Source organism: Rhea pennata, chromosome 26 (genome assembly GCF_028389875.1).
Source record: "Rhea pennata isolate bPtePen1 chromosome 26, bPtePen1.pri, whole genome shotgun sequence".
In the NCBI taxonomy this organism is placed as follows: domain Eukaryota; kingdom Metazoa; phylum Chordata; class Aves; order Rheiformes; family Rheidae; genus Rhea; species Rhea pennata.
Window position 1 is genome coordinate 1,278,901 of NC_084688.1, and position 23,532 is coordinate 1,302,432.

The 23,532-nt window shown below is 74.0% G+C and overlaps 1 protein-coding gene across 2 annotated transcripts; it reads right to left on the minus strand.

Annotated features, from left to right (window-relative positions):
• Nucleotides 1-3,465: 3,465 nt before the first annotated feature.
• On the minus strand, nt 3,466-22,371 carry RARA (retinoic acid receptor alpha). Of its 2 annotated transcripts, XM_062595538.1 has the most exons (9): nt 22,159-22,371; nt 15,387-15,719; nt 6,624-6,772; nt 5,999-6,140; nt 5,299-5,459; nt 5,042-5,218; nt 4,756-4,960; nt 4,369-4,527; nt 3,466-3,779 (listed from the first exon to the last, which is right to left on the minus strand). In XM_062595538.1, the coding sequence occupies exons 2-9, from the start codon at nt 15,562-15,564 to the stop codon at nt 3,568-3,570; spliced, it is 1,383 nt and encodes a 460-aa protein (XP_062451522.1). In that variant the 5' UTR covers nt 15,565-15,719; nt 22,159-22,371; the 3' UTR covers nt 3,466-3,567. The 2 variants fall into 2 exon arrangements, with proteins under 2 accessions (XP_062451522.1, XP_062451523.1); XM_062595539.1 differs by lacking the exons at nt 15,387-15,719; nt 22,159-22,371 and adding an exon at nt 10,226-10,279.
• Nucleotides 22,372-23,532: the final 1,161 nt, after the last annotated feature.

Here is a 23,532-nt window from a genome sequence, read left to right on the forward strand (position 1 = left end):
AAAGGGTGCAGTCTCCTGTGAGGTCTGTTCGTCACTTCTCAGTGCTGTTAAGCAGTTGGACTGTTCAGCGTCACAGCTAGAAGCTGGTGGTCACAGGTGTCTGGAAGACTTGCAGTGCCTGTGTTCCTCAGCAGCAAGCAGAGAAGAAAATCTTCCCTTCAGAAGTACTTCACTGGAGTATGCCTCTATTAAATGTTTTGCTTTTCATAGAGCCATTTCTATGGCACTGTTATTTCTTGGCTGTCTATGTAAATATTTTTTTGTTTTTTTTGTTTTTTTTGTTCTGTTGTCCTGAGCTTCTGTCCTTTTAACACTTAAATAATAAAAGGGTTTTACACATGTTTTGTTCAATAACAGTGATGGTTGCACTTAAAAGGGGACTATCATTATGTGTTTGTTCCCTGTGTTTTTCACTTGTGGAAGCTGCAGGGCTCTGTAGCTGTCTTTGCTAAGGCTGAATCTTTGAAACTGCTTTTCTCAGGAGGAAGAGGCCATCAGCTTCCATGCTCTGCTGCCAAGACTGTGGTCTAAATGGGTCATTGCCTTGTGTTTTTCATAGCAGTTGCAATTGTATAAACACACTAATTACTTCCTAGTTTATTTCCTGCACTGGAATGATGCAGCTTGGCATTGTCATGAAATGATTGGGGCCGCGGTACGAGCAGCGCGTTAGCGCGGCCGGGAGCGGAGAGCTTGGCGCGGGCCGTGGCCTGGGCTTAGCGGCTGGCAGAGACCAAGCGCGGGGTTGGCACGTCCTGCGTCATGCCCATCTGGGCTATCTTTAATACACGTCTGATTAACCGCAAAGAAAGGGGGGGAGGGCGGGGTGCAAAACTGGTGTCTGCAGAGCCGAGGAGAGGGCCCGGCGGCGGCGGCGACTTCCCCGATGGCCGCTCCCCGCGCAGCGCGGGGGAGCGCGGGACTCCACCGCGCCGCAGCCCAGCTCGAGCATCCGCGGGGCCCGGAGCGACGGCCCGCGCGCCCGGCCGGCTCCCGCGCTCGGCTCCGGCTCGGCCTGGTGTCCCGGGGCTGGGGGTGGCGGGTGGCAAAGCCTCCCCGGCGGCGCTGCCCGCTCGCGGGGCACCCGGCGCTGTCGGGGCCACCGAGGTGCTTCCTGGCAGCCGGTCAAGCGTGGAAAGCGCTGTCACATTTTCCACTGCGGGGCTCTGGAGAGCGTCTCCGGCGCGGCCCCGCCGGGGCTGTGCTATTTACGGCGCTCCGTGCTGCAAGCGCGCCGGAGCCGCGGCTGGCGCGGCCCGCGGAGCCGGCGGCACGGCACGGGCTGCGCCGGGCACGCTGTGTCCGTGTATGTGTGTGTATGTATTTATATAGTTATAGCGCGAGCTCTGTGTGTGCGGGCACACGCACGCGTGAGCGCGCACACCCGTGGCTACACCGGGATTTTCTCCATCACGAGGTCGCCGGGATCCGTGGCTTTGGGGATGCTGATGGGGGGGCAGCAGCGTGCTGGAGCCCACGACAGCTGCCGTGGGAATTGCTCGGCCGCCCGTGGAGGGTGGGTGTCCGAGGCTGAAACACCGTGACCACTAACCCCCCCCTCCATTACAAGGGGAAACTGAGGCCCGAGCCGGGGCAGGGAGCAGGAGGGACGGCGGCGGCTGTCCCCGAGGCCCCGGGGGGCCGGCGGAGCGGGGCAGAGCGGAGCCCGGCCCTCCGGGCGCCCCGCGGCGGGGTCGGGCCGCTCTGTGGCTTTAAAAGGACTCCAGGCGGGGCTGCGCGCCCGTCCTCCCACCCGGACCCGGACCGTCCTCCCGCCCGTCCAGGCGCCGGAGAGCCGGACCAGCCGCGCCGGGGCGCAGGTACCGGGGCCGGACCGCGTCCCGGGGCGCGGGGCCGGGGGACTCCGGCAGCTCCGAGGGCGCAGCCCGGACCATGGGCGAGTGGGGCTTCCTGAGCTCGCTGCTGGACGCGGTGCAGGAGCACTCGCCCGCGGCCGGGCGCTTCTGGCTCCTGGTGATGCTGCTCTTCCGCATCCTGGTGCTGGCCACGGTGGGCAGCGACGTCTTCGCGTCGACTGCTTCGTGTCGCGGCCCACCGAGAAGACCCTCTTCAGCCGCTTCTGCTTCGCCGTGGGGCTGCTCTCGGCGCTGCTCAGCCTGGCTGAGCTGCCGCAGCAGCTCCTGCCGCCGCGGGCTCCCGCCGAGCAGAGCCGGCCCGGTGCCCCCCGCCGAGAGCCCCCCCGGCGCGGGGCGTCCTCGCCGTCTAGCCCGGCCGGGGGCGGGGGGGGGGGTGTTGGGGGATGCAGCACCGGGAGCAGCCTCGGCAGCTCGTCCTGCCCCGCCACAGCTTTGCAGTGCCTGCTGTGCCCCCCCCCCCCCCCCCCCCCAATCTGGCCCCACTGCCCCCCGCCCAGCCCCACTGCCCCCCCCCCCCCCCCGGGGGTTCCTGTTGTGGGCCGCGCGCGGGACTCACCCTGCAGCTGCTGGAAAAAAACAACGGACAAAGAGGAAACCAAACAGGGCCCGTCCCTGCACCGCCCAGGGCTGCCCCCCCCCCCCAGCCCCCTCCCCCCGAGCTGGGGTGTCACGAGTGCGTTAGGCCTCTGCAGCATCAGTGCTGCGAGCTCAGCTGCCCCAGCCTTGGGGGACCCCGAAAGGCTCTGCCCCAGCCCCGAGTTCTGTTTTTGGAGGAGGAGGAGGAGGGGGATGGTGCTGGGGAGCAGCTGGAGCCAGGGAGGGCAGATTGGGGGGGGGGGGGGGGTCCTGAGGTGACTGCAGCCCCAACCACATTCCCCCCCCCCCCCCAATCCCAGTGCCCCCACAGCAAGAACGAGCCAGGTGCTAGAATAAATAAACTTTATTCTGGAGCCAGTTCCCCTCCCCACCCCTTCCCACCCCGTCCCCGTGTCCCCCCACCCCGTGCCGGCCGGAGCCTGCGCCCCGCCGGGCGCCCGCAGCCGGCCCCGCTGCCCCCGCCCCACGCCGGCCGGGGGGGCCACGGCGGGAGCCCGTCCGGCGCCCCCGAGACTCTAAAACCACTAAAATCTCAACAACAAAAAAAAATTTAATAATAATAAATCGTGTGCCCCCCTCCCCCCCACCCCTGGCAGCGCCCACCGTGCCCCCTCCACCTGCACAGGCCTAAAAACCCCTCCAAACTTTTACAAAGGTTTTAAAACGTATTTATAGATATTTATAGATATTTATATATATATACTTTGATTTCTTTCTCTTTTAAATGACTCTGCTTCCTCGGCGTGGGGGGTCTGGCTGGGCGCTCCCCGCGGGGCCGGACGGACGGACGGGACGGGCGCCGGGGGGAGGCTCTGCGGTCGCGGTCCCGTTTTTGTGCTGGTGCTGGTGGGGCCGTTCCCGTGGCCGTGGCCGTTCCCGTGGCCGTGGCCGTGGCCGTCCGCAGCGCGGCAGCAGCGCCAGGCCGAGCGCCGGGGGCCCCGCTGAAATGTAACTCAACCAAAGCACTTCACTCGCCCCCGGGGCGGGGGGGCTGCAGAGCCGGGGGTGGGGGGAGCAAGGGGAGGGGGGGGCCGGGTCCCCCCCCCTTCCCACCGCGGCCCGGCCGGGGTCCTGGCGGCGCGGGGTGGGGGGGTCACGGCGAGTGGGCGGCCGGGCTGCTGCGGTTGGAGCTGGGCGAGAGGCTGGGGCTGCAGCTGCCCGGGGGCGGCGCCAGGCTGCCCACGCGGGAGCCGCCCGGCTGCCCGCCCAGCGTGTCCATGCCCTCCGAGTTCTCCAGCATTTCCTGGATGAGCGGCGGCATCGAGCCGGGGATCTCCATCTTCAGCGTAATCACCCGCTCGGCGCCTGCGGGGAGGGACGGCGTCAGCAGCGCCGGGGAACCCCCCCGCCCCCGGCACCCCCCAGTCGCCCCTGGCCCCCAAGGATGCTCTGCCTGGGGGACGGTGTCCCCGGTCCCCGAGGATGCCCTGCCCCGGGGATGGAGTCCCCGTTCCTCAAGGATGCTCTGCCCCGGGGACGGTGTCCCTGGTCCTCAAGGATGCCCTGCCCAGAAGATGACGTCCCCGGTCCCCAAGGATGCCCTGCTGGGGGATGGAGTCCCCGTTCCTCAACGATGCTCTGCCCCGGAGATGGCGTCCCCAGTACCCGAGGATGCCCTGCCCAGGGGACAGTGTCCCTGGTCCTCAAGGATGCCCTGCCCCAGGGATGGAGTCCCCAGTCCCCAAGATGTCCTGCCACGGTGATGGAGTCCCCGTTCCTCAAAGATGCCCTGCCGTGGGGACGGTGTCCCTGGTCCTCAAGGATGCTCTGCCCAGGGGACGGTGTCCCCGGTCCCCGAGGATGCCCCACCCCAGGGATGGTGTCCCTGGTCCCCCCACATCTCCCCTTCTTGGGGGGGGCAGGGGGTGCAGCCATCCCACTCCCCAGCTCTCACCCTTGGCGCTGATGCTGCGGAGATCTGTGATCTTCATGAGCATCTTGGGGAACATGTGGGGCTTGTTGGGCCTCCTCTTCCTCACGTAGATCTTCAGTGCCTCCAGCAACGGCTCCTGCAGCTTGTCCACCTTGTCGGGCTGCTCCAGGTCCTGGCGGTCTGGGGGCAGCAGTTAGGGGGTGACACACTGACACGCTCCCTCCCTCCCCTCCCCGCAGGGACCGAGGAGGCCAGGCCAGGCCGGCTGCCCCCAGCAAGGCGCAGAGGGGCGTTCCAGGTCGGGGACAGGGGTTGGGAGCAGGACAGACGGACAAGATCAGAGGGAGCCGGCTTGTTCCTGCGGAGTCTCCCCAAAGCAGCCTCCGGGCCGGGGGCCGGGGCACCCACCTCCGCAGATGAGGCAGATGGCACTGAGCAGCCCCGTCTCGGCGTCGTCCATCTCCAGCGGGAGCAGCTGGTTGGCGAAGGCGAAGACGAGGTCGGTGAGGGGCCCGAAGCCGGCGTTGTGCATCTGCGTGCGGTTCAGCGTCAGCCCGTCCGAGAAGGTCATGGTGTCCTGCTCCGGGGTGTAGCGCGTGCAGATCCGCAGGATCTGGGGGCGGGAGCGAGGGGGGCTCAGCGCCGCGGGACCCCCACCCCGCCGCCGCGCGGCGCCCGCCGGCCCCGCTCTCACCAGGATGTCGAGGCAGGCGGCTTTGAGGAGGGTGATCTGGTCGGCGATGGTGAGCGTGGTGAAGCCGGGGAGCTGCTTGGCGAACTCCACCGTCTTGATGATGCACTTGGTGGACAACTCGCTGAACTTGTCCCAGAGGTCGATGTCGAGGGAGACCCGCTGCTCCGAGCTGTTGTTCTGCGGGAGCGCGGCGGGGGGTGACGGCGAGCCGGCCGGGGGGGCGCCGGCCCCGGCCCCCGGCCCGCGCCGCAACTCACCGTAGTGTATTTGCCGAGCTGGCAGAGGGCAGGGAAGGTCTCCTGGTGGGCTTTGCGCACCTTCTCCACCAGCTCCTCCACCTCGGGCGTGATGATGTAGCTCTCCGAGCACTCGGGCTTGGGCACGTCCTTCTTCTTCTTGTTGCGGTCGTTTCGGACAGCTGCGGCGGTGGCAGCGTCAGCGCCCGGCGTGGGGGGGTGGGGGGCCGCATCCCCTGGCACAGCACGGCCCCCCCCCCCTCTCCCCCCGGCGCGGTGGGGACCCCCGGCCACAGGGGCGAGACAGAGCCGGAGCCGGAGCCTCCCACCCCGATCCCGGAGCCCGGGGATGCGGCACCGCAGGAGCAAACAGATGGGGCCGGACTCCTGGGCCCCCCCTCGCACTGGGGGAGGGGGCGAGCGCGGCGGGGGCCGGGTGAGACAGCTGTGCCCCCCTATCCCCCCCCCCGGTTATTAATCCAGCCCCCGGCGATGCCGCCGTGCAGAGGGGGCGCGGGGGGGGGGGGGTTACAGCCGGGCACCATGACAACTGGCACCAGACACCCGGAGGCCTCCGTCAGCGTCATTTATCTCTGACATCATCCATCACGCGTTGCCACGGCAACGGCGGCAGGAAGCGCCGGGTGCTCCCGGGCGCCCGGCTCGCCTCCCCCCCCCCCGTTCCACCCCCCATCCCCGTCTCTGTCCCCAGCGCACTCACACTCCTTGGACATGCCGACTTCGAAGCACTTCTGGAGCCGGCAGTACTGGCAGCGGTTGCGCGTCACCTTGTTGATGATGCAGTTCTTGTCCCGGTGGCACGTGTAGACCATGTTCTTCTGGATGCTGCGGCGGAAGAAGCCCTGGGGGGGACACCGGCACGGGCACCGTCAGCGGCCAGGACCCCCCGGAGGTGCCGGGCTGGCTCAGTGGGACCACAGTGGGATGGGGACCACCATGACATGGGGACCATGGTGGCACAGGGGACCACGGCGGGATGGGGACCACAGTGGCATGAGGAACGTAGAGGATGGAGACTACGGTGGCAGAGGGGCAGGACTGCTGTGGCATGGGGACTGTCATGGGATGGGGACCACAGCGGGACGGGGACTGTGGTGGGATAGGGACCACAGTGGGTTGGAGACCAGGGTGGGATGGAAACTACGGTGGCACAAGGACCGTGGTAGGATGGGAACCACGGTGGCATGGGGACCACGGTGACACGAGAACCATGGTGGGATGGGGACCATGGTGACACGAGGACCATGGTGACATGAGGACCACGGCAGGCTGGAGCCCACATGCAGCGGGACGGGGACGGGGACGGGGACGGCGGCGGCGCTCACCTTGCAGCCCTCGCAGGCGCTCACCCCATAGTGGTAGCCCGAGGACTTGTCCTGGCACACGAAGCAGGGCTTGTAGATGCGCGGCAGCGGCGGCGGCGAGGGCGGGCTGGGCACGATCTCCTCCGAGCTGGTGCTCTGCGTCTCGACGGCTGCGGGGCGGCAGCGGAGAGGGGGCTGAGGCGGCATCGCCCCCAGCCCCCGGCCCGCGCGGGACAGGCCGCCCCGGGGCCGGCGGGGAGAGGACGCGAGCTGCAAAGATGCAACTTGACATTTCCAGGCCACGCCGAGAAAACGCGGAATTCAGTCGGACAGAAAAAGGGAAAAACGGAGTGCGCGTCCCAGGAGCCCCCCGCGCGCCTCCGACGGCGCCCGCCGGCCGGCATGGCACGGCACGGCCCCTGCGCGGGGGGTGGCCCGGCGCGGCATGCTCGCTCGCACGTGCCGGCCCGCGTGCGCCCAAATCGAGGGCAGGGGAAGCACCGGCGCCTGCGGAGCGTCCCCAGCCCCGCTGCGCCCCCGGCACGACGCCGGTGCCCACCGCATCCCGGTGAGCGCGCAGGGAGAGCCGGCGCCGCGCCGGCCGGAGCCCCCTGCACCGGGCTGAGGCCGGGCGCAGCTCGTTGCAGGAAGGGGCCCAAGGAGAGGGGAAGGCGCCCCGGCGCTGCCGAGCCGCCCCGGCCGCCCCTCGTGACGGATTAAGGCTGCAGCCAAGCAGGAGGGAGGGAGGGAGGGAGGGGGCTGCAGCCCGGACGCCTGGGCCCTCGCCCGGCCTGGGGTCGAGGGAGTTAAAGGCTCGGGGGTGCGGGGGAAGCCAGGACGCCTGGGCCCGCTCCCCCAGCGCCAGGCCGGGGGGGGGTGGGGGGGGGGAAGGAGGCAGCGAGGTCCGCGGGGGCCGGAGCGAGCAGGGCCGTGCGCCAGGACGCCTGGGCCCCCTCCCTGGCAGCGAGAGGGGCCTCGCGCAGTGGAGAGAGGCGGGGGCAGGGAGCCCGGACGCCTGGGCCCCCCCACCCCGTCGCGGCAGCGTCACCGGGAGGGGACGAGGCGGCCAGAGCTTTACCCCCCACCCCCCGCCAAAGCCGGAGCCCCCGACTGCCCTCCCGGCACAAAAGCGGAGGCGCCGGCGCCACAACGGCCGCTGTGTTCGGGCGCCGGCGCGGGGGCCGCCGCGGGCACCCCGGGGCGCCGGGGCTGGGGAGGGCGCGCGGCCCGGGCACCCGCCCCGTTGCACCCCGGCACCAGGACGGGGCAGCGCCGGCACCGCAGCCCGTCCCGGCTGCGCCAGGGGCTGCGCGGTGCGGGGGCGCCGGTGCCGGCCGCCGAATAAATCAGCGCTTCCACTCGAGGGAGCGGAGCCGTTAAGGCGACTGAGCGAACGTCGTCTATAATTTATCGCCTCTTTTATATAATTTAAGAACTTCCTCGCGGCGAGCGGCGCTCGCAGGACGCGGACCTGACAAGGCTCCGATGCGCCGCGCGTGCGGGGGGGAGAGGCGGGCGCCCCGCCGGCGTCCCCGCGCCCGGCACCGCTCGCCGCCGCGGGAATCCCCGCGCCCCCGCGAGCAGGGGGTGCCCCTCGCGGTGGCGTCGGGTCTGGGCACCCCTCGCGGCCCCGCCAGTGCAGAGGGAGCAGCCGGCGCAGGATTGGTGCCGGACCTGCCCTGCTCCCGCACCAAGGAAAGGGGGGGGGGGCCCAGGCATCCGGGCACCCAGCCCCTCCCCCAAACCCTTCCTCCTCTCCCCCACCCCCCTCCCCGCACCAGGAGAGGGCCCAGGCGTCCGGCTCCCCCCTCCCCAGCGCCGGCGCGGGAGGAAGCCAAGCCCAGCTGCAAACCAGATGCTGCGCGGCGGCGGCGGCGGCGCATCCCCGGGCGAGCGCGGCTGCCTGCGCGCCGCGGAGCCCTCCTCCCGCCCGCCGCCCGGCCCCGCTTCCTGCCGGAGCCGCAGGAAATCCAGCCGGAGCCGCCCCAGACGCCCCCCGCCCCGGCGTGGGAACGGCCCCGGGGCCGCAGCGCGGGCACCCCGGCGGCCGGGGACGGGCCCAGGCGTCCCGGCTCCCGCCCGGGCCTCCCCGCCGCCCGCCCCGCGCCTCCCTCCCGCCTCGGCTTCCCCGTGCAAAGGGCTCCGGGGCGGCAGCGGCGCCGCGGCCCCCGCGCACCTCCCGGCACCTTTGCCCGCTCCCGGCCGTGCGCAAGGGCGGCCGGCGGTGCGCGGTCACCGCGACCCTGCGGCCGCGCCGCGGCTCCGGGAGCCGCTGCCCACGAGCGCCGGGAGGTCGCGCGGGGCCGAGGCCGCCGCCGCCGGCACCGCCCGGGCGCCCGCGAGGGGCGAAGTCCGGCGAGGCGCCGCGCTGCCCCCGGGGCACCTGCCAGCGGGAACCCCCGCGCCGGGGCGGGGGGCGGCAGCCAGGGCCCCCCTGCCCCCCCCCCGGGGAGGAGGGAGCTGCGGCGCCCCCGGGGCCGGGGGGCGGCTGGCCAGGCGCCCCCCCCCCCCCCCCGCCGGCGCCCAGGGCCCCGCGTGCTGCCCAGCATCCAAACCGGTGCTGAGCCCAGCACCCAGTGCTCTGCACCCAGCGCACGGCACCCAGAGCGGTGTGCAGCACCCAGCACTTTGCACCCAGTGCACAGCCCAGCACCTAGGACTCTGCACCCAGTGCACAGCACCCACACCAGTCCATAGGCCAGTACCCAGTGCTCTGCACCCACTGCACAGCACCCATACCAGTGCACAGCACCCAGTGCACAGCCCAGCACCCAGGACTCTGTACCCAGTGCACAGCACCCACACCAGTGCACAGCACCCAGTGCACAGCCCAGCACCTAGGACTCTGTACCCAGTGCACAGCACCCACACCAGTGCACAGCACCCAGTGCACAGCCCAGCACCTAGGACTCTGCACTCAGTGCACAGCACCCACACCAGTGCACAGCACCCAGTGCACAGCCCAGCACCTAGGACTCTGTACCCAGTGCACAGCACCCACACCAGTGCACAGCACCCAGACCAGTCCATAGGCCAGCACCCAGGACTCTGCACCCAGTGCACAGCACCCACACCAGTGCACAGCACCCAGTGCACAGCCCAGCACCCAGGACTCTGCACCCAGTGCACAGCACCCACACCAGTGCACAGCCCCCAGTGCCCTGCACAGCACCCAGTGCTCAGCACCCAGTGCCCAGCACCCAGACCAGTGCCCAGCCCCCAGTGCCCAGCCCAGCACCCAGGATTCTGCACCCAGTGCTCAGCACCCAGACCAGTGCACAGCCCCCAGTGCACAGCACCCAGACCAGTGCCCAGCCCCCAGTGCAGAGCTCAGCACCCAGTGTCCAGCTCAACACCCGGGACTCTGCACCCAGCGCTCAGCCCCCAGTGCCCAGCACCCAGTGCCCGGCCCCCAGTGCACCCAGTGCCCAGCCCCCAGCCCGGTGCCCAGCCCCCAGCCCCCAGCTCAGCCCCCCGTGCTCAGCCCGCCGTGCCGCACCGAGCGCAGCGCCCAGCCCCGCCGGCTCCGGGCAGCGCTTCCCGGGGGCTCCCCCCAGCCGCGCCGCCGCCTAACGCCGCCCGCACCGAGCCGCCCGGGGGGGCGGGGGGGCCGCGGTACCTACAGCGGGCGGCGCTGCTCCAGCGCGGGGCGCGGGCGGGCGCGGGCGCGGGGGGGGCCCGGCGCGGCGCGGCGCGCTCCATGGCGAGGAAGGGCCGGGGGGGCGCCGCGGCCCCCGCCCCCGCCTCCCGCATGCCGGGGGCGCCGCGCCGCGCCCGCTCAGCGCCCCCCCCCGCGCCGCGCTGCCATGGCCCCGCCGCGGGGGGGGCGGCTGCGGCTCCGCGCTGCTGCGCCCCGCGCGCAGGAGGAGGAAGGGGAGGAGGAGGAGGAGGAGGAAGGCGCAGCCCCACCGGCTCTGCAGCGCGGCGCCTCGGCTCCCCGGTCCCGCCCGACGCGAGCCGCCTCCCAGCAGCCTTAACCCGCTCCGCGCCGCGCCGCGGGGCCGCCCCTTCCTCCTCCTCCTCCTCCTCCTCCTCCTCCCCCCCCCCCCGCCCCGGCGGCGCGCAGCGGGGGAGTTCGGGGCGCGCAGAGGGGTTCGGGGCGCGCAGGCGCAACCGGGGGGCGCAAGGGGGGACCCGGGGCGCGCAGAGGGACCCGGGGCGCGCAGGCGCAAGCGGGGCGCGCAGGGGGTCCCGGAGCGCGCAGGCGCAGCCAAGGCGCGCAGGGGGGGGGCGCGCAGGCGCAAGCAGGGCGCGCGCGGGGCGGGGGCGCAGGGAGAGCGCAGCTCGGCACGGTGCTTCCCGCAGCCGGGAGCCGCCGGGCCGGGCCGGGCCGGGCCGGGCCGGGCCGCGGCTCATTTGCCTAATGGGATGCGGGTGAACTGCGGGTGACCCCGGTGGGAAGGGCTCACCTCACCCTGACCCCCGCCGCCCCCCGCCGCGCCTGGCTGCGCGCGTGTGCGCGCACACCGACGTACGTGCGCGTGCACGCACGGGTGCATGTTCCCGCTGCATACGGGTGCAAGGTTGCATGTGCATGCCTGTGTGCATGTCCCCACAGTGCGCAGGGGGTTGCACATGTACATGCACACACACGCTGTCGCTGCACACAAGTGCGTGCGTGTGCGACGTGTCCCCACCGCCCGCTGGTGCAGTTGATGTGCACCCACGGCACACGGGTGCCTCCGCTGGAGCAGATCCCTGCTGCACGTGCGTGTGTGTGTCCATGTGCCTGCTGCACGCACACGTGTGCAGCCCTGCTGCAACGGCGGTACGTGTGCATGCGCGTGTCCCTGCTGCCTGCTCGCCCTGCACACGCATGCACGCACACAGGCTGCACCTCCGCCCCGCACTCCTGCTGCACCAGCCCTGCCGGGAGCGCTGGCACGGCCGAGCCCTACGCCGATTGCCCTGGGCACCGCGCGGTCGCAGCCGCCCGCGAGGGCGCTTCCACAGCCCCCGGGCCCGAAACGTGGGGCGGGGGCTGCCGGGGCTCCGGCGCCCTCCCGCCCCGCCGACGCAGGGACCGCAGCAGGCCCCGCGCCCCGCGCGCGCTCAGCGCGGACGGGGCTTAGCGCCGGCGGGTGCTGACAGGCGTCACGTAGCGATGCCAGTGACAGAAACCAGGCTCGAGGCTCGGCCGCGCACGGGGGGCAGGAGGGGCACACGCGCGTGCACGGCGCCGCAGCCCCGCAGACGCGCCCCCCCCCCCCCGCCCGCTCCGCCGGGCCCCACGCTGAGAGCAGGGACGGTGCAGGAGCAGAAGCGTGTGCATGCATGCGTGCAAGCGTGTCGCCGCACGTGCACGCTCGCCGAGGACAGCCCTGCGCCCCCGCCCCCGGCTGCACTGAGCGTGCATGCTTGCACACACATGCATGCACACAGTCGTGCATGCGCGCGCGCACCCCGCCGCGGGCCTGCGTGCGTGGCAGCGCGCGGGGGGCCGCCGGGGCCGCGCACGCCCACGCGAGCGGCGCTCCCCTGCCCCGGCCCCAAAGCGAACAGCTAGCGCTGATCGGCTTTTATTTAAACCCTGCCCTCCCCTCCGACCCAGAGAGGGGGAAAGGGGAAGGGGGGAAAAAAGAGAGAATAAGAGAAAAGCCTGGAGGCATGTGTGTGTCTGTGCAAGAGAGAGAGATCAGCAGCGCCTGTTTAAATAATAATAGAAAGTCAAAGGCTCTGCTTAGCCAGCAGGTTTCCGAACAAAAGCCCAGCGCTCCTCCAACTTCCTGCAGCGAACATGACAAACGTCTGCTTTGACTCATTTACCAGCGCTGGAAGGAATGCGGCTGCGACGGAGGGGGACGCGGCCGGCGGCGCGGCACGGCACGGCACGGCGCGGCGCGGCGCGGCACGGCACGGCGCGCGGGCGCACGGCCGGGCACACGGCCCCGCGGATTTCGGAGAAAAGAAAGAAAAATCAGAGCCCCCCCCCCCCCCCCCCAAAGGGCCCGGTTATCCCCTCCAGCCGCTTCGGAGCGCGGCGAATTCCCGGCTCTCCCCAAAGCCGGCCGGCCCGCGGGAGCAAACCCCCCGCCGGACGGGCTTGCCCCGCGGGTGCGCGGCGGTGCCCGGCGCTGCACGCCCCGCCGCAGGGCCGCCCCCCGCGCCCGGCCCCCGCCTGCCCGCCGCGCGCTTGCTCTCATTAATTTTTAAAAATTAATTAATTAGGGGGTGCCGCGGGGGAGCGGCGGCGCAGAGGAAACCGGAGCTGGCGGGTCAAGTGACGGGCCGGGCCGGCCCCGGGGCCCCCCGTGGCGTGGGGGGGCCGCGAGAGCCCCCCGCCGCCGCCACAGCCCCGCGGGGAGCCCCGGGGGCGGGGGGGGGGGGGGGGGGCGCCGCGCTGCCGGGGCCCGGGGAGCTGGGAGGGGGCCCATGGGGCTGGGAGGGGGCTGCGGCCCCCCGGGGCTGGCCAGGCCCCGCCGTGGGAGGCAGGGTCACGGCAGCGCCGTGTGCACGCAGAGACACGCATGCACGCGCGCCGGCACGGACACGCACAGCCCGCTCTGCGGCGGGCGCAGCGCACAGACACACGTGCAGCCGTGCAGGCACAGGCACGCAGGCAGCCAGCGCTGCACTGCATGCACTGAGCACACGCAAACACGCACGTGCACGCAGGCAGCCAGCGCTGCACCGCACTGAGCACACGCACGTGCACGCAGGCAGCCAGGGCTGCACCGAACGCACTGAGCACGTGCATGTGCACGCACACAGCCAGCGCTGCACCAAATGCACCGAGCACACGCAAACACGCACGTGCACGCAGGCAGCCAGCGCTGCACCAGATGCACTGAGCACACGCACGTGCACGCACACACACGCAGCCAGCACTGCACTGAGCACAAACATGCACGCAGCCAGCGCTGCACCGAAGGCAGTGCATGCACGCACACGCAGGCACACGCAGCTAGCTCTGCACCACCTGCAGTGTGCACGCACGCAGCTCTGCGCGCACACACCTCCGCACAGGCTGCGATGTGCACAGAGCGAGCCCCGCGTCGGCGTGCGCACTCGCACACACTCGTGACCGCCAGCCCGGGGAGCACGCGGGGCACGCACACCCACCCCAGCGTGCCCCCAGGCCTGTCTCCCTGCCCGCAGCGGGGGCAGGGCCGGGGAGCAGGACGCCTGGGCCCCTCCGCGCCCGGCGCATGCCTGCACGGGGATGCCGTGACTCAGCCTTGCCCAACGCCGGGGCCGGGGCTCCGGCCGGGCGTCCGTCCCCACCCTGCGCTGGGAAACCGCAGCGCTCGCGCCGGCGGGGGCTCCCCGGCCGCGGTGCCCAGGGCGTTCCCGGCAGCTCCGCTCACTTCCCCTTCGCCGCTCGCCGCCCGGCACGCAGGGCCCCCCCGGCCGGGCACTGCCCGGGCCAGGAGGTGCCCGGCTCGGCCATGCCAGGCACCCGGGGGCCAGCCCGCAGCAGGGCCACCATGCCCGCGGGAAGCGATCCGGCCGATCCGGTTTCCCCCGCGCCCCGGGGGGGCCGCATCCGGCACCGGCTGCTCCCCCGCGGCCCAAACGCCTTTAAATATTCACGGAGGCACCGGCCCCCCCCCCCCGGCCCCGATGCCGGGCATGGGGCGGGCTCGGCCCCGGGGCCGCGCAGCTGCAGCACATCTGGCGAGGGCGGGGGGGCGGGGGGCTCCCTCCCGGCTGCCCAGCTCGGGCACCGACCCCGCGGCACTTCCCTTGCGCGGGGACGGTGCTCCCAGGCCCAAGGCGAGGGCTTGGCCGGGGTGGGGTGGGGGGACCCCAGTGGGGCCCCCCGGATCCCACAGATCCCCAGGATCCTGTGGCCTCCCAGGAAGAGCCTCCGCCAAGACCCCCGGGCATCCCCAGGCACGGCACCCCGGGACACCGCTGCATTCCCGAGACGCGGCCACCCCCGGGGATCCCGGCGCACCCCCGGGAACAGCATCGCCTGGACCTCACGGACCCCCAGACAGCGTCCGCCGGGGCATCCCGAGATCCTGGTGCATCCCGAAAGTGCCCCCCCCAATCCCATCCCTGCAAAAAGGCCCGGGGAAACTGAGGCACGTGTCACCCTGCCCAGCAGGGAGCCCGGGCGTCCGGGCCCCAGGGCGCCCCGGCAGAGCCCCCCATCCCCTTCCCCATTGCCGGGGGGGGGTGGGTGAGTGCATCCCCCCATTCCCACAATGCCGTGCGGCGGGAACAGCACCCCCACCCCCACACCCAGCAAGCGCGGGGGAGGGGCCCCACCCACCGCCACCCAGTCGCTGAACTGGTCCCACTGGGTCCCGGTGCCGCCGGGGCGGCTCCGGCGGGCGAGGGACAGCGCCGCGGGCCGGCCCTGCCCGGGCCCGCGCCGGCCCCCCCGGGGCGGCGCGCCCCGACCCGCAGCGGACCCCCGCCCCGACGGCACGCGGCGGCCGGGCGGGAGCGGGGTGCCGGCGCCTCCGGCGCGGCTCCCAGCTGCTCCGCCGCGGCCCTGCCCCGGCCCCCGTGATGGACGAGCCTGTCAGGGGCAAATTGAATCCGGGGCAGACGCCGCGACCGCGCTTATCGCGGCCCCCGCGCCGGGACCCTCCGCGCCGCCGCCGGAGCCTCCTTTATCCTTTCGGCCCTTTTGTTTCCTGTTATTGCGGCTATTTATAAAGCTCCCGCGGGCGGCGCGGCGCGGCGGGGGGATGCCCGCGGCGCGGCACCCCGGGGCGCTCCCGGAGCGGTGCACGCCCCGTGCCCGGAGCGGCGCGGCGGGAGCCGGTGCGGAGGGCTCCGTGCAGCGCCCCGGGCCCCCCCGGGCCCCCCCAGCGCGGCGGTACTCACTGGCCGGCGAGGGCGTGCTGTATCCGCTGACGGGCAGCTGGTGCTGGATGCCGGCCAGGGTGCTGGGCGGCGAGAGCCCCCCGATCATGTGGGGGAAGAAGAAGGCGTAGTGGGGCACGGGGTAGCCGTTGAGGTGGCCCCCTCCGGGCGTGGGGCACGAGCTGCTGTTGCTGGCCATGCCGGGCGGCGGCGGGGCGGGCGGCTCACGCGCGGGGCCCCGCGGCCCCGCAGAGCATGGGGCCGGCGGCCAGCCCGGCGCGGTCACCACGGCCTCACCGCTGCCCGCCGGCGGCGCGTCCGGGCCCGAGGAGGCGGCAGCGGCTCCGGCGACGGCTGCGGAGGGAGCAGAGAGGGGCGTTAGCGGCGGCGCTGGGGCGCCCGGCTGCCCCCCACCCCTTCCCCACCGCCTCCCTGCCTCAGTTTCCCCAGGGGTAGGGATGGAGGGGGGGTATGCACGGAGCGGAGCCCACCCCCCCCACCCACGGATGGCGGCTGTGCACCGAGCGCGAGGGGGCTCAGCCCGCCGTGGGGCAGAGCCCCGGGCCGGGCGCAGGCTCGCCCCGCGCCGCGGCGGCTCCCGGGGACCCCGCGCCGAGCCGGGCGGCGGGCGGGGGGCCGGCGGCGGGGAGGGGGGCGCGGGGCTTTCACAATCCCGGGCTGGCTGTTTATTTAAGCGCTGGCGCGAGGCCCGGCGGGGGATGTTTATTTGCCGAGAGCGCTGGCTCCCGGCCCCGCGGAGGCGGAAAAGGATCCAGAGGAACAAGGCAGGGCCGCCCGGCGAGGCGCTGGGGAGGGGCCGGGACGGGCACGGCCCTGCCTGCCCCTCGCCGCCCCCTCCCCGGGGCCGCGGCCCCCCGACGACGGGGTGCTGCCGGCCGCCGCGCGCCCGCCGGCGGCAGGGTGCACGGCGCTGCGCCCGCGCCCCGGGGCCCCTCCGCAGCCTGGCGCGGGTCACCCTGCCCGGCGCGGGATATCCCATCCCGCGGGCGCCGTCCCCGGGGGCACCGTGCCGGCGGCCGGACCAGCGCCGCTGCCCGGGCACGGGGCCGAGCCGGCGCGGCCCGGTGCAGCCGGCCTTGGCGCGGGGCCGTGCCGTTGCGCAGCAGCCCCGGGTCCTGTGCGCTGTGTCCCCCCGCCCTCCCCCCCCCCCCCCCCCCGGGTCTGCCCAGTATGGGGTCTGCCGCCCCCCCGGGAGCCGGGATGTGGTCCCAAGCCGCGGCGGCCGGGGGGAGCGGAGGGGAGGGCGGCGCGGGAAGAACTGTTTATGTTTGCCGGGCCAAGTGCTTGCCAGGCACGGTGCCAGGCTCCGTCGGGGCCCAATTACTCAACCCTGCTCACGCCCCCCCCCCCCAAGCACACCGTGGGCCTGGGAGAGAACAACGCCAGCATGGCCTGCCAGGGACGGCCACAAGCCCCCAACCCAGAGGGGACGGATGAGCCCCGGCCACAGGGAGCCAAGGGGGCTCCCAGGGACCGGACACGGCCCTGCTCCAGCGTCCCCCACCTCTACGACCCCAGTGAGGGTCCCCATCCGCCACCCCGGCCCAGGCAGAGCCTGCTTAGCTTCCCACAAGGGCCAGCCCCCCAGCACGGCCCTGGCCTGGCTGGGCTGCACCCCAAAAGCGGCAGCGTCCCCCCCACGGCGTCCCCAGGGCCTCCCCGGCCAGCCACAGCCCTGCAGCAGCGCGGCGCTGGCCACGAGGCCCTGCGCCGTCGCCTCCCACCGGCCCGCTGGGCCGGGGAGGGGGCCCCCCACTCTGCAGCTCACCGCTGCTCCTAAACACGAGGGAAGAGGCTGGGTAAGACCCCCCGGACCACCCGGCTCCGCTCCCCGCGCTCGGAGCTGAACCCCGGAGCACCCTGGCTCCAGGGGAGCCCGGGGGCGGCAGCGGGAAGGTGGGGATGGGCCGCAGAGGCGGGCGGCGAGGAGCCCCCTGGCCCTCCCCAGCCCGGCCGGGCAGGCGCCTTTTCCTCCAGTTCCCCGGCAGGAGCTGGCCGGGAATCGGTACTTCCTGGAATCCAGAGCCTCGTTCCAGCCCCGCAGAAAACAAGGCCACGGAGCTCGGGCCAAATCCCAGCCACGAGCAACCTCCCGACCAGGCCGGGGGCGGCCCCAGGGAGCGGACGGACGGACGCGCGGACAGACAGTTCCCGTTCCCAGGGTCCGGCGGCAGCGGGGCAGGGCAGGGCACGTCGCCGGGTCCCCCAGCCCTCGAGCCCCCCGCTGCCCACGCCTGCACCGGGGCGAAGCACCGCGGGCCGCGTCTCCAGCGGCCGTGCCCAGCGCGAGGGCCGCGGAAGCACCCCAAATCCCCCTGCCCCCCCACCCCGAATCCTGCCGCGGCAGCGCCCCGGGGGGCCACCGGGCCGACAGCAAATCGGGGCCGCGCTCTCGGTGCCTGTCGGGGCCGCGGGCAAACCCAGTGACCGAGCCCTTCCCGTCATGCCTGCGACCGCAGCGCTCCCGGCCGCAGCTTCCCCCTCGCCGCTCTCGATTCCCGGGCCGAAGGGTTTCGCTTCGGCTCCGGCCCCCCGTCGCCCCGCTCCCGAGCCGGGGCTGCCCCGGCCCCGCTCCCCCTCGCGGCCCCGCCGGGCCGGGCACGGGGCGGCCCCGCGCGCCGGGGGTGCCGGTGCCCCGCGGCCGGGGGCTGCCGGCTCCGGTCTCTCTCGCCGCCTCCCCCAAGGGCAGGGCAGGAAGCGCCCGCGGATCCGCCGTGCGGTCGCAGCCTGCGGTTTCCTCGCTGCTGTCAGCAAAGAGGCCGAGGCGGCATCGCGCACGCGAGGCCGAGGGCCCCGGCGGCCGCGCGGGGCGGAGCGCGGCGCCCCGGCGGGACCCCCGCCCCGCGTCCCCGCGGCATCCCGGCCCCTGAGTCACCGTCACGTTTCTCACGTCCCCGGGGCAGGCGTGAATCACGCCCCGGGCGGGCGGATGTTGCTGGGCCCGAGCCGGCGGCGCGCGCCGCAGTGCGGGCAGCGGGTGCCGGAGCCGGGGCTGCCCCAGCCCCGGCGGGGCGTAAAGCCACCCTGGCTGGAGAGGCACCGGGCAGCACCCCCCGGCCCAACTCCCCCCACCAGGCGCCGGGCAGGCAGGCGAGCCGGGAGGGCCCCGGTGCTGGCTGCGAGCCCTGCGCTGCCCAACGGGACGATGCCCTGCTCCGCGCCGGCCCCGAGCACCGCGGTCCCTCGCCCGCCCCACGGCACGCCGCGCGCCGCCCTGCTCCCCCAGCCCCGCCGTGGCACGGACGAGCACCCCGAGGAGCTGCCACCAGCCCCCACAGCCTGCCCCCCCCCCCCCCGGCACCCCCGATGTGCTGCTGCCGGGGCCGGAGCTGCAAAATGAAATTCCACCTGTCGCGGCTCAGCCTGCCCCGGCTCCGGTTACCGCCAGGAACGCGCCGCTCCGGTTACACCTCCTACACCCGCCACCAGACGCGCCATTCTTCTCCGGCAACAGGTGCCCCGGCCCCCGCCCCGGCCCCCGCCACGCCGCAGCGGCCGCCGGCAGCGCCACGGGCGCCGCTCCAGCCTGGCAGGACCGGCACGGCTCCAGTCTGGGTACCGGGCTCCCAACTCCCTCCAGAGCAGTGGGAAGAGGCAGCTGGTGCAGGGTTGCATCCTAAAAGGCTCCAGCAACTGCTGGGATCAACCCTACCTGCCATTGCAAGAGGCCCCACTGCAGCCTGGGGACCCCCACGCCCGCATGGTGGGCACGGGCTCCCGGCCTACTTGGCACAGCGGGGGGAGCACCCACCCAGCACCCGTGCACTCTTCCCAGCCACTTGACCCCAACTCAACAGCGCAGCCCCCAAGCCAAGCCAGGAGGTCCAGCCCAAGGAAACTACAGGTCCCAGCATGCACCAGCGCTGCCCAGCGCCCCCCTGCGGGTACGGCCGGCCCGCAGCATGCTGGGAGTTGTAGTCCCGAGGGTGCCCTTCCCCGGCACGAGTGCCTGCCGGCTCCCGGGAAGCAGCCGGATTGCAACACGGCGGCTGCTCGCAACAGCCCCGGGTTGTTTTTAGCTCTGGATGCTCGGAGCAGCCAGGCCGCCCTGGGAACGGCTTGCCGGGAACAGCGCGGCCCCAGACAGCCCTTTCTGGCTCGGCGACAGCCGGCAGACAAGTGCAGCTGGCTGCGCGGCCAGCCCGCGGCGAAGGGCCGCTCAGGACACGGCGCGCGGCGGGGCGCCCGCAGCCACGACGCCCTCGCGCGCCCGGGTTCGACGGCGCCGTGCCCCCGGCCCGCGCGGCCTCTCCCACGCGCCGGGACGGAGGCCAGGCCAGCTCCGCGCTGGGACCAGGCACGGGCGAACTGGGGCGCTGCGAAGCCCCCAGGCTCCAGGTGCACCCCCCCCCCCCGGTGCCAGGACACCCCACGCAACGCAAGCACGTGGCTGGCCGGCTCCGGGGGACACCGGGGGCTGCAGACGCGGGTGCCGATGCTGCACCCCCCCCCGCCCCGGCCGGGCCTGAGCTCTGCAGGAGACGCCGCTGGGCCTGGAGCGGTTTGGAGGTCAGGCCCAGCGCCGGCCGAGCCAGGCGCACGCGCTGCCCCCCGCCCCCCACCCCCCGGCCAGCCACGAGCCCCCCCCCCCCAACCGGGCTAAGCCACCTCCAGCCGCAGGAGAGATTAACCCATTTTCTGTAATCAGCACATGTGTCACCGCAGATACGATCGCAGCCCCCCCGCTGCCGCCTCCCGGGCCGCCCCGTCCTTCCCGCCGGCCCACGGGCACCGCAGGGCGCAGGAACAGCCCCCCCTGCCCCCCACGGCGCGTCCACCCGTGGGGGCCCGCCGGCTCCCACGCGGCCGCTGCCCCGAAAGCCCCGCGGCACCCCGGCGTCCGGCCTCGCTCCCCCGCGGGTGCCGGCCCGCCGGGGCGGACGGAGCGCGGCACGCAGCAACGACGGAGCCTCCCGGTTATAAATAGAGCAGGAGCCGCGGAGCCGGCAAACACCGGCGCCGGAGGGCAGGCGGGCGCGCGGGGCCGCGCTCCCTCCGTGCTCTTCCCGGCCGTGGCTCCGGCCCGGGGACCAAGCGCCGGGAGCCGGCAGGCTGCGGCAAAGCCGGGCGCACCGGGGTTGGGAAGCCGGTGCCTCGGGACACGCCGGCCGGCACGGCGGTGCCGAGCACGGCGCCCCGCGCCCCTCCGGATCCGTCCCGTCGCCCCTCGGCTTAGCGGCCTCATCCAGCGGGGTCCGGGGGAGCGGAGCGGAGCGGACCAACGGGCCGGTGCCGGGTACCTCCGCGCCGGCCCGGCGGGCACCGGCCCGTCCCGGGGCCGCCGGCAAGGTCACCCCCCAAGGGCAGGGAGCGCAGCCCGCCGGGGACATATGGCCCGGGAGCGCGGGGCCGCTAAGCCGCGGCGCCGTCCCCCGCTAATCCCGGCGCGGCCGCGGGCGGGCTCCGGCCGCACCGCCGAGCGCCGTGGCCCGGCGCCAGCGGGGGCTCGCCGGGACCCCCCGGCATCCCGCAGGGATCCCTCCGAACGGGATAACCCCGAACGGCCGGAAGAGGTCGAAGGTCAGAGGTTTGGAGGAGGAGGAGAGGGATCCCCCCCCTCCCCCCAACAGGCCGGCGGGGGGGGGGGGCACGGGGACGCCGCAAACAGCCCAGCCGGGGCCGCGCCGCCCCCCCCCCACCCCCGGCCGCGGGGTCACTGCTGCGAGGAGCGCGCCAGGGCTCAGCGAAGGGGCCGCGGGGCCCCCCCCGGCGCAGCCGCGCCAGCGCCCCGTCCGCCGCCCGCGGGGAGAGCGATTACTTCCTCCTCGGAGGATTACCTCCGCCAGCACCCGGGCCGGGCCGGGCCGGGCCGGGCCAGGAAACGGCCCGGGCGTCGCTCCCGAGCCCCCCCCTCCCCCGACTTGCGTAACGCTGGGGGGACCGGGCCGAGGGGGCGGCGGCGGGGGGGGGGGGGAGCAGCGCGGCGACCCCCGGGGTGGGGGGCGCAGCCCCCCCGCCCCCCCGCGCATCCCACGCAGAGGCCGCCCGGCCGGACCCCCAGAAAGGGGAAGCAGCGACGGTGCACCCAGCCCGCCCCCCCCAATACACACACCACCGGGAGGGGAAATTGGGCTGCGACACCCAGCCCTGGGGGGGGCCCCGCTGCCCCGGTCCGGGGCGGGGGGGGGAGGGAGAGGTCCCCAGCACCCCGACTCCCGGGGGCAGGTGCCCTCAGCACCCCGCTCCGGGGGGGGGGGGGGAAGGACACGACAGGACCTCGGTCTAGGGAGGAACAGTCCCAAAACTGTGTTCATGCGGGGGGGGGGGCTTCTGGGGGCACCCACCACCCTAACCCAGGGTTGAGGGGGGAGGAGGTCCTCAGCACCCTGTTCCCGGGCACCCAAAGCACTAATCCAGGCGAGGGGAGACCCAACGCTCCAGCCCTGCGGCTCCTTAATCCCAAACCCCGGGGAGTGGGGGGCAGCACCCCCCCGCAGGGGGGGGGGGGAACCCACCGCCCTATCGCAGCGCGGGGGGGCCCAACACCCCCACTCCCGGGGTTGGAGGGGACCCACCGCGCTAATCCAGCCCGAGGGGCCCCGGCGGCGGGCGGCGACCCCCGCAGCCCCCCCCCGCGGAGAGACACGCACGGTCCCGGTGCAAACCCGCCCCTCCCCCGCTGCAAAAACGGGATCCCCGGGTGGGGGAACGGGAAGCTCTGCCCCGCCCGCCCTGCCCCAGCCCGGTGCCGAGCCGGGGCACGGCGGGCGGGGCAGAGCCTCCGGGGCGGAGGGCAGGGGGGGCGGGGGAAGGGGGGGGGGCCGCTCGGTACCTGGTCACGGAGGGGCGCCGCCGGTTCCCTAGGGCCGGGCGGCTCCGGGCGGCGGCTGCATGGCGGCGCGGGGCGGCCCAGCCGGTGCCGGGGGGCGGCGGGGGCTCAGCGCGCGGCGGCCGCGGCCATTGCGAGTCATGTGCTCGCGGGGAAACTTTACCCGGGGCTGGGCTGGGCCGGGCTGGGCCGGGCGCGGCGGCAGCGGCGGCGGCAGCGGCGGCGGCAGCGCGGCGGCGGCGGCGGCGGGGGAGGGCGCGCGCCGCCCCGCGCCGCCCGGCTCGGCCCCGCCCCCGCCGCGCCCGGCCCCGCCCCCGCCCGGCCGCGCCGGCCAATGGGGCGCCGCCGGGGGCGGGGCGCTGGCTACATTGTAACTCTTTGAAGTCTCGAGAAGGCGGAAGGGGAGAACGTGGGTGCGCGCGCGCGCCGCGCGGGCGGCGCGGGGGGGGCGCCCTTAAAGGGGCCGCAGCCCCCGGGGGGGGGGGTCGCGCAGATCACGGCCCCGCCGCTGCCTCAGTTTCCCCCGGGCTCGCCCCCGCCGTGCACGCGCTCGCCGTGGGGGCGCCTGCCGGTGGAGGAGTCCGAGGTGCCCCCCCCCCAGGCTGGGGGTCACCCAAGGCCATAGTGGGGGGAGGCAGAAGAGCTTGGGGGGGGTCACACGGTGGGGACAGAGTTGGGGGTCAGCCGGGGAGCACAGGGCCCGCGGCCAGGCCCCCTGGCATGCGTAGTCCTGCCCCCTGGCACCCCCTGCCTGCCCCGCAGCTGGGCCAGGTCACCCCTGTGGGGCTGGAGCCGGCCACTGCCACCTGCACGGGGCCCAGCCGGAGCCTGTGTGGCCTCCCAGAGGCGCGCGTGTGCACGCACATGCACACGCATGCATGTGCACGCACATGCATGCACTTGCACACACACACACATGCGCACACACGCATGCACATGCATGCACGCACACGCACAGTCTGCTGCAGCCGCAGCCCCCCAGGGACCGGTGCCCGCGGTGTCCCGCCTGCGGGGCCGCGTGGCTGCCGGCCCAGACCCCCGCCGGGGCTGCACGACCCGTTCAAGCAACCGGGCAGCAGAAAGAAACCCCAGCGCCTGGGGGCCGCCCGGCGAAGCGCCGCGCCGTGCCAGCCCGCCGGGGCTGGAGGGGGCCGCGTCCCCGGGGAGCCGCCGGCCGAGCCTCCCGCGGCGGCATGCCGGGCCCCGCCACGGCGGGAGCGCAGAGCGGGGAGCCGCGGGGTGCTCGGGAGCCCCGGTCCCCCCCGGCGCCGGCGGCGAGGCCGGGCCGCGGTGCGGGGCAGCGGCGCGGGGCCCGGCGAGGCCCAGCCGCCGGCATGTGCTCAGCCAAGAGGAATGTGCCAAATCACTCCCAGATGT

Excerpts from the sequence above, each read along its gene's own strand:
- RARA (XM_062595538.1), bottom strand. The coding sequence starts at position 15,564 with ATGGCCAGCAACAGCAGCTCGTGCCCCACGCCCGGAGGGGGCCACCTC. Across the intron at positions 5,219-5,298 it reads AGCTCGGCAAATACACTACG|AACAACAGCTCGGAGCAGCG; the intron begins GTGAGTTGCGGC and ends GCGCTCCCGCAG. Across the intron at positions 3,780-4,368 it reads CCGCAGCATCAGCGCCAAGG|GCGCCGAGCGGGTGATTACG; the intron begins GTGAGAGCTGGG and ends CCCTCCCCGCAG.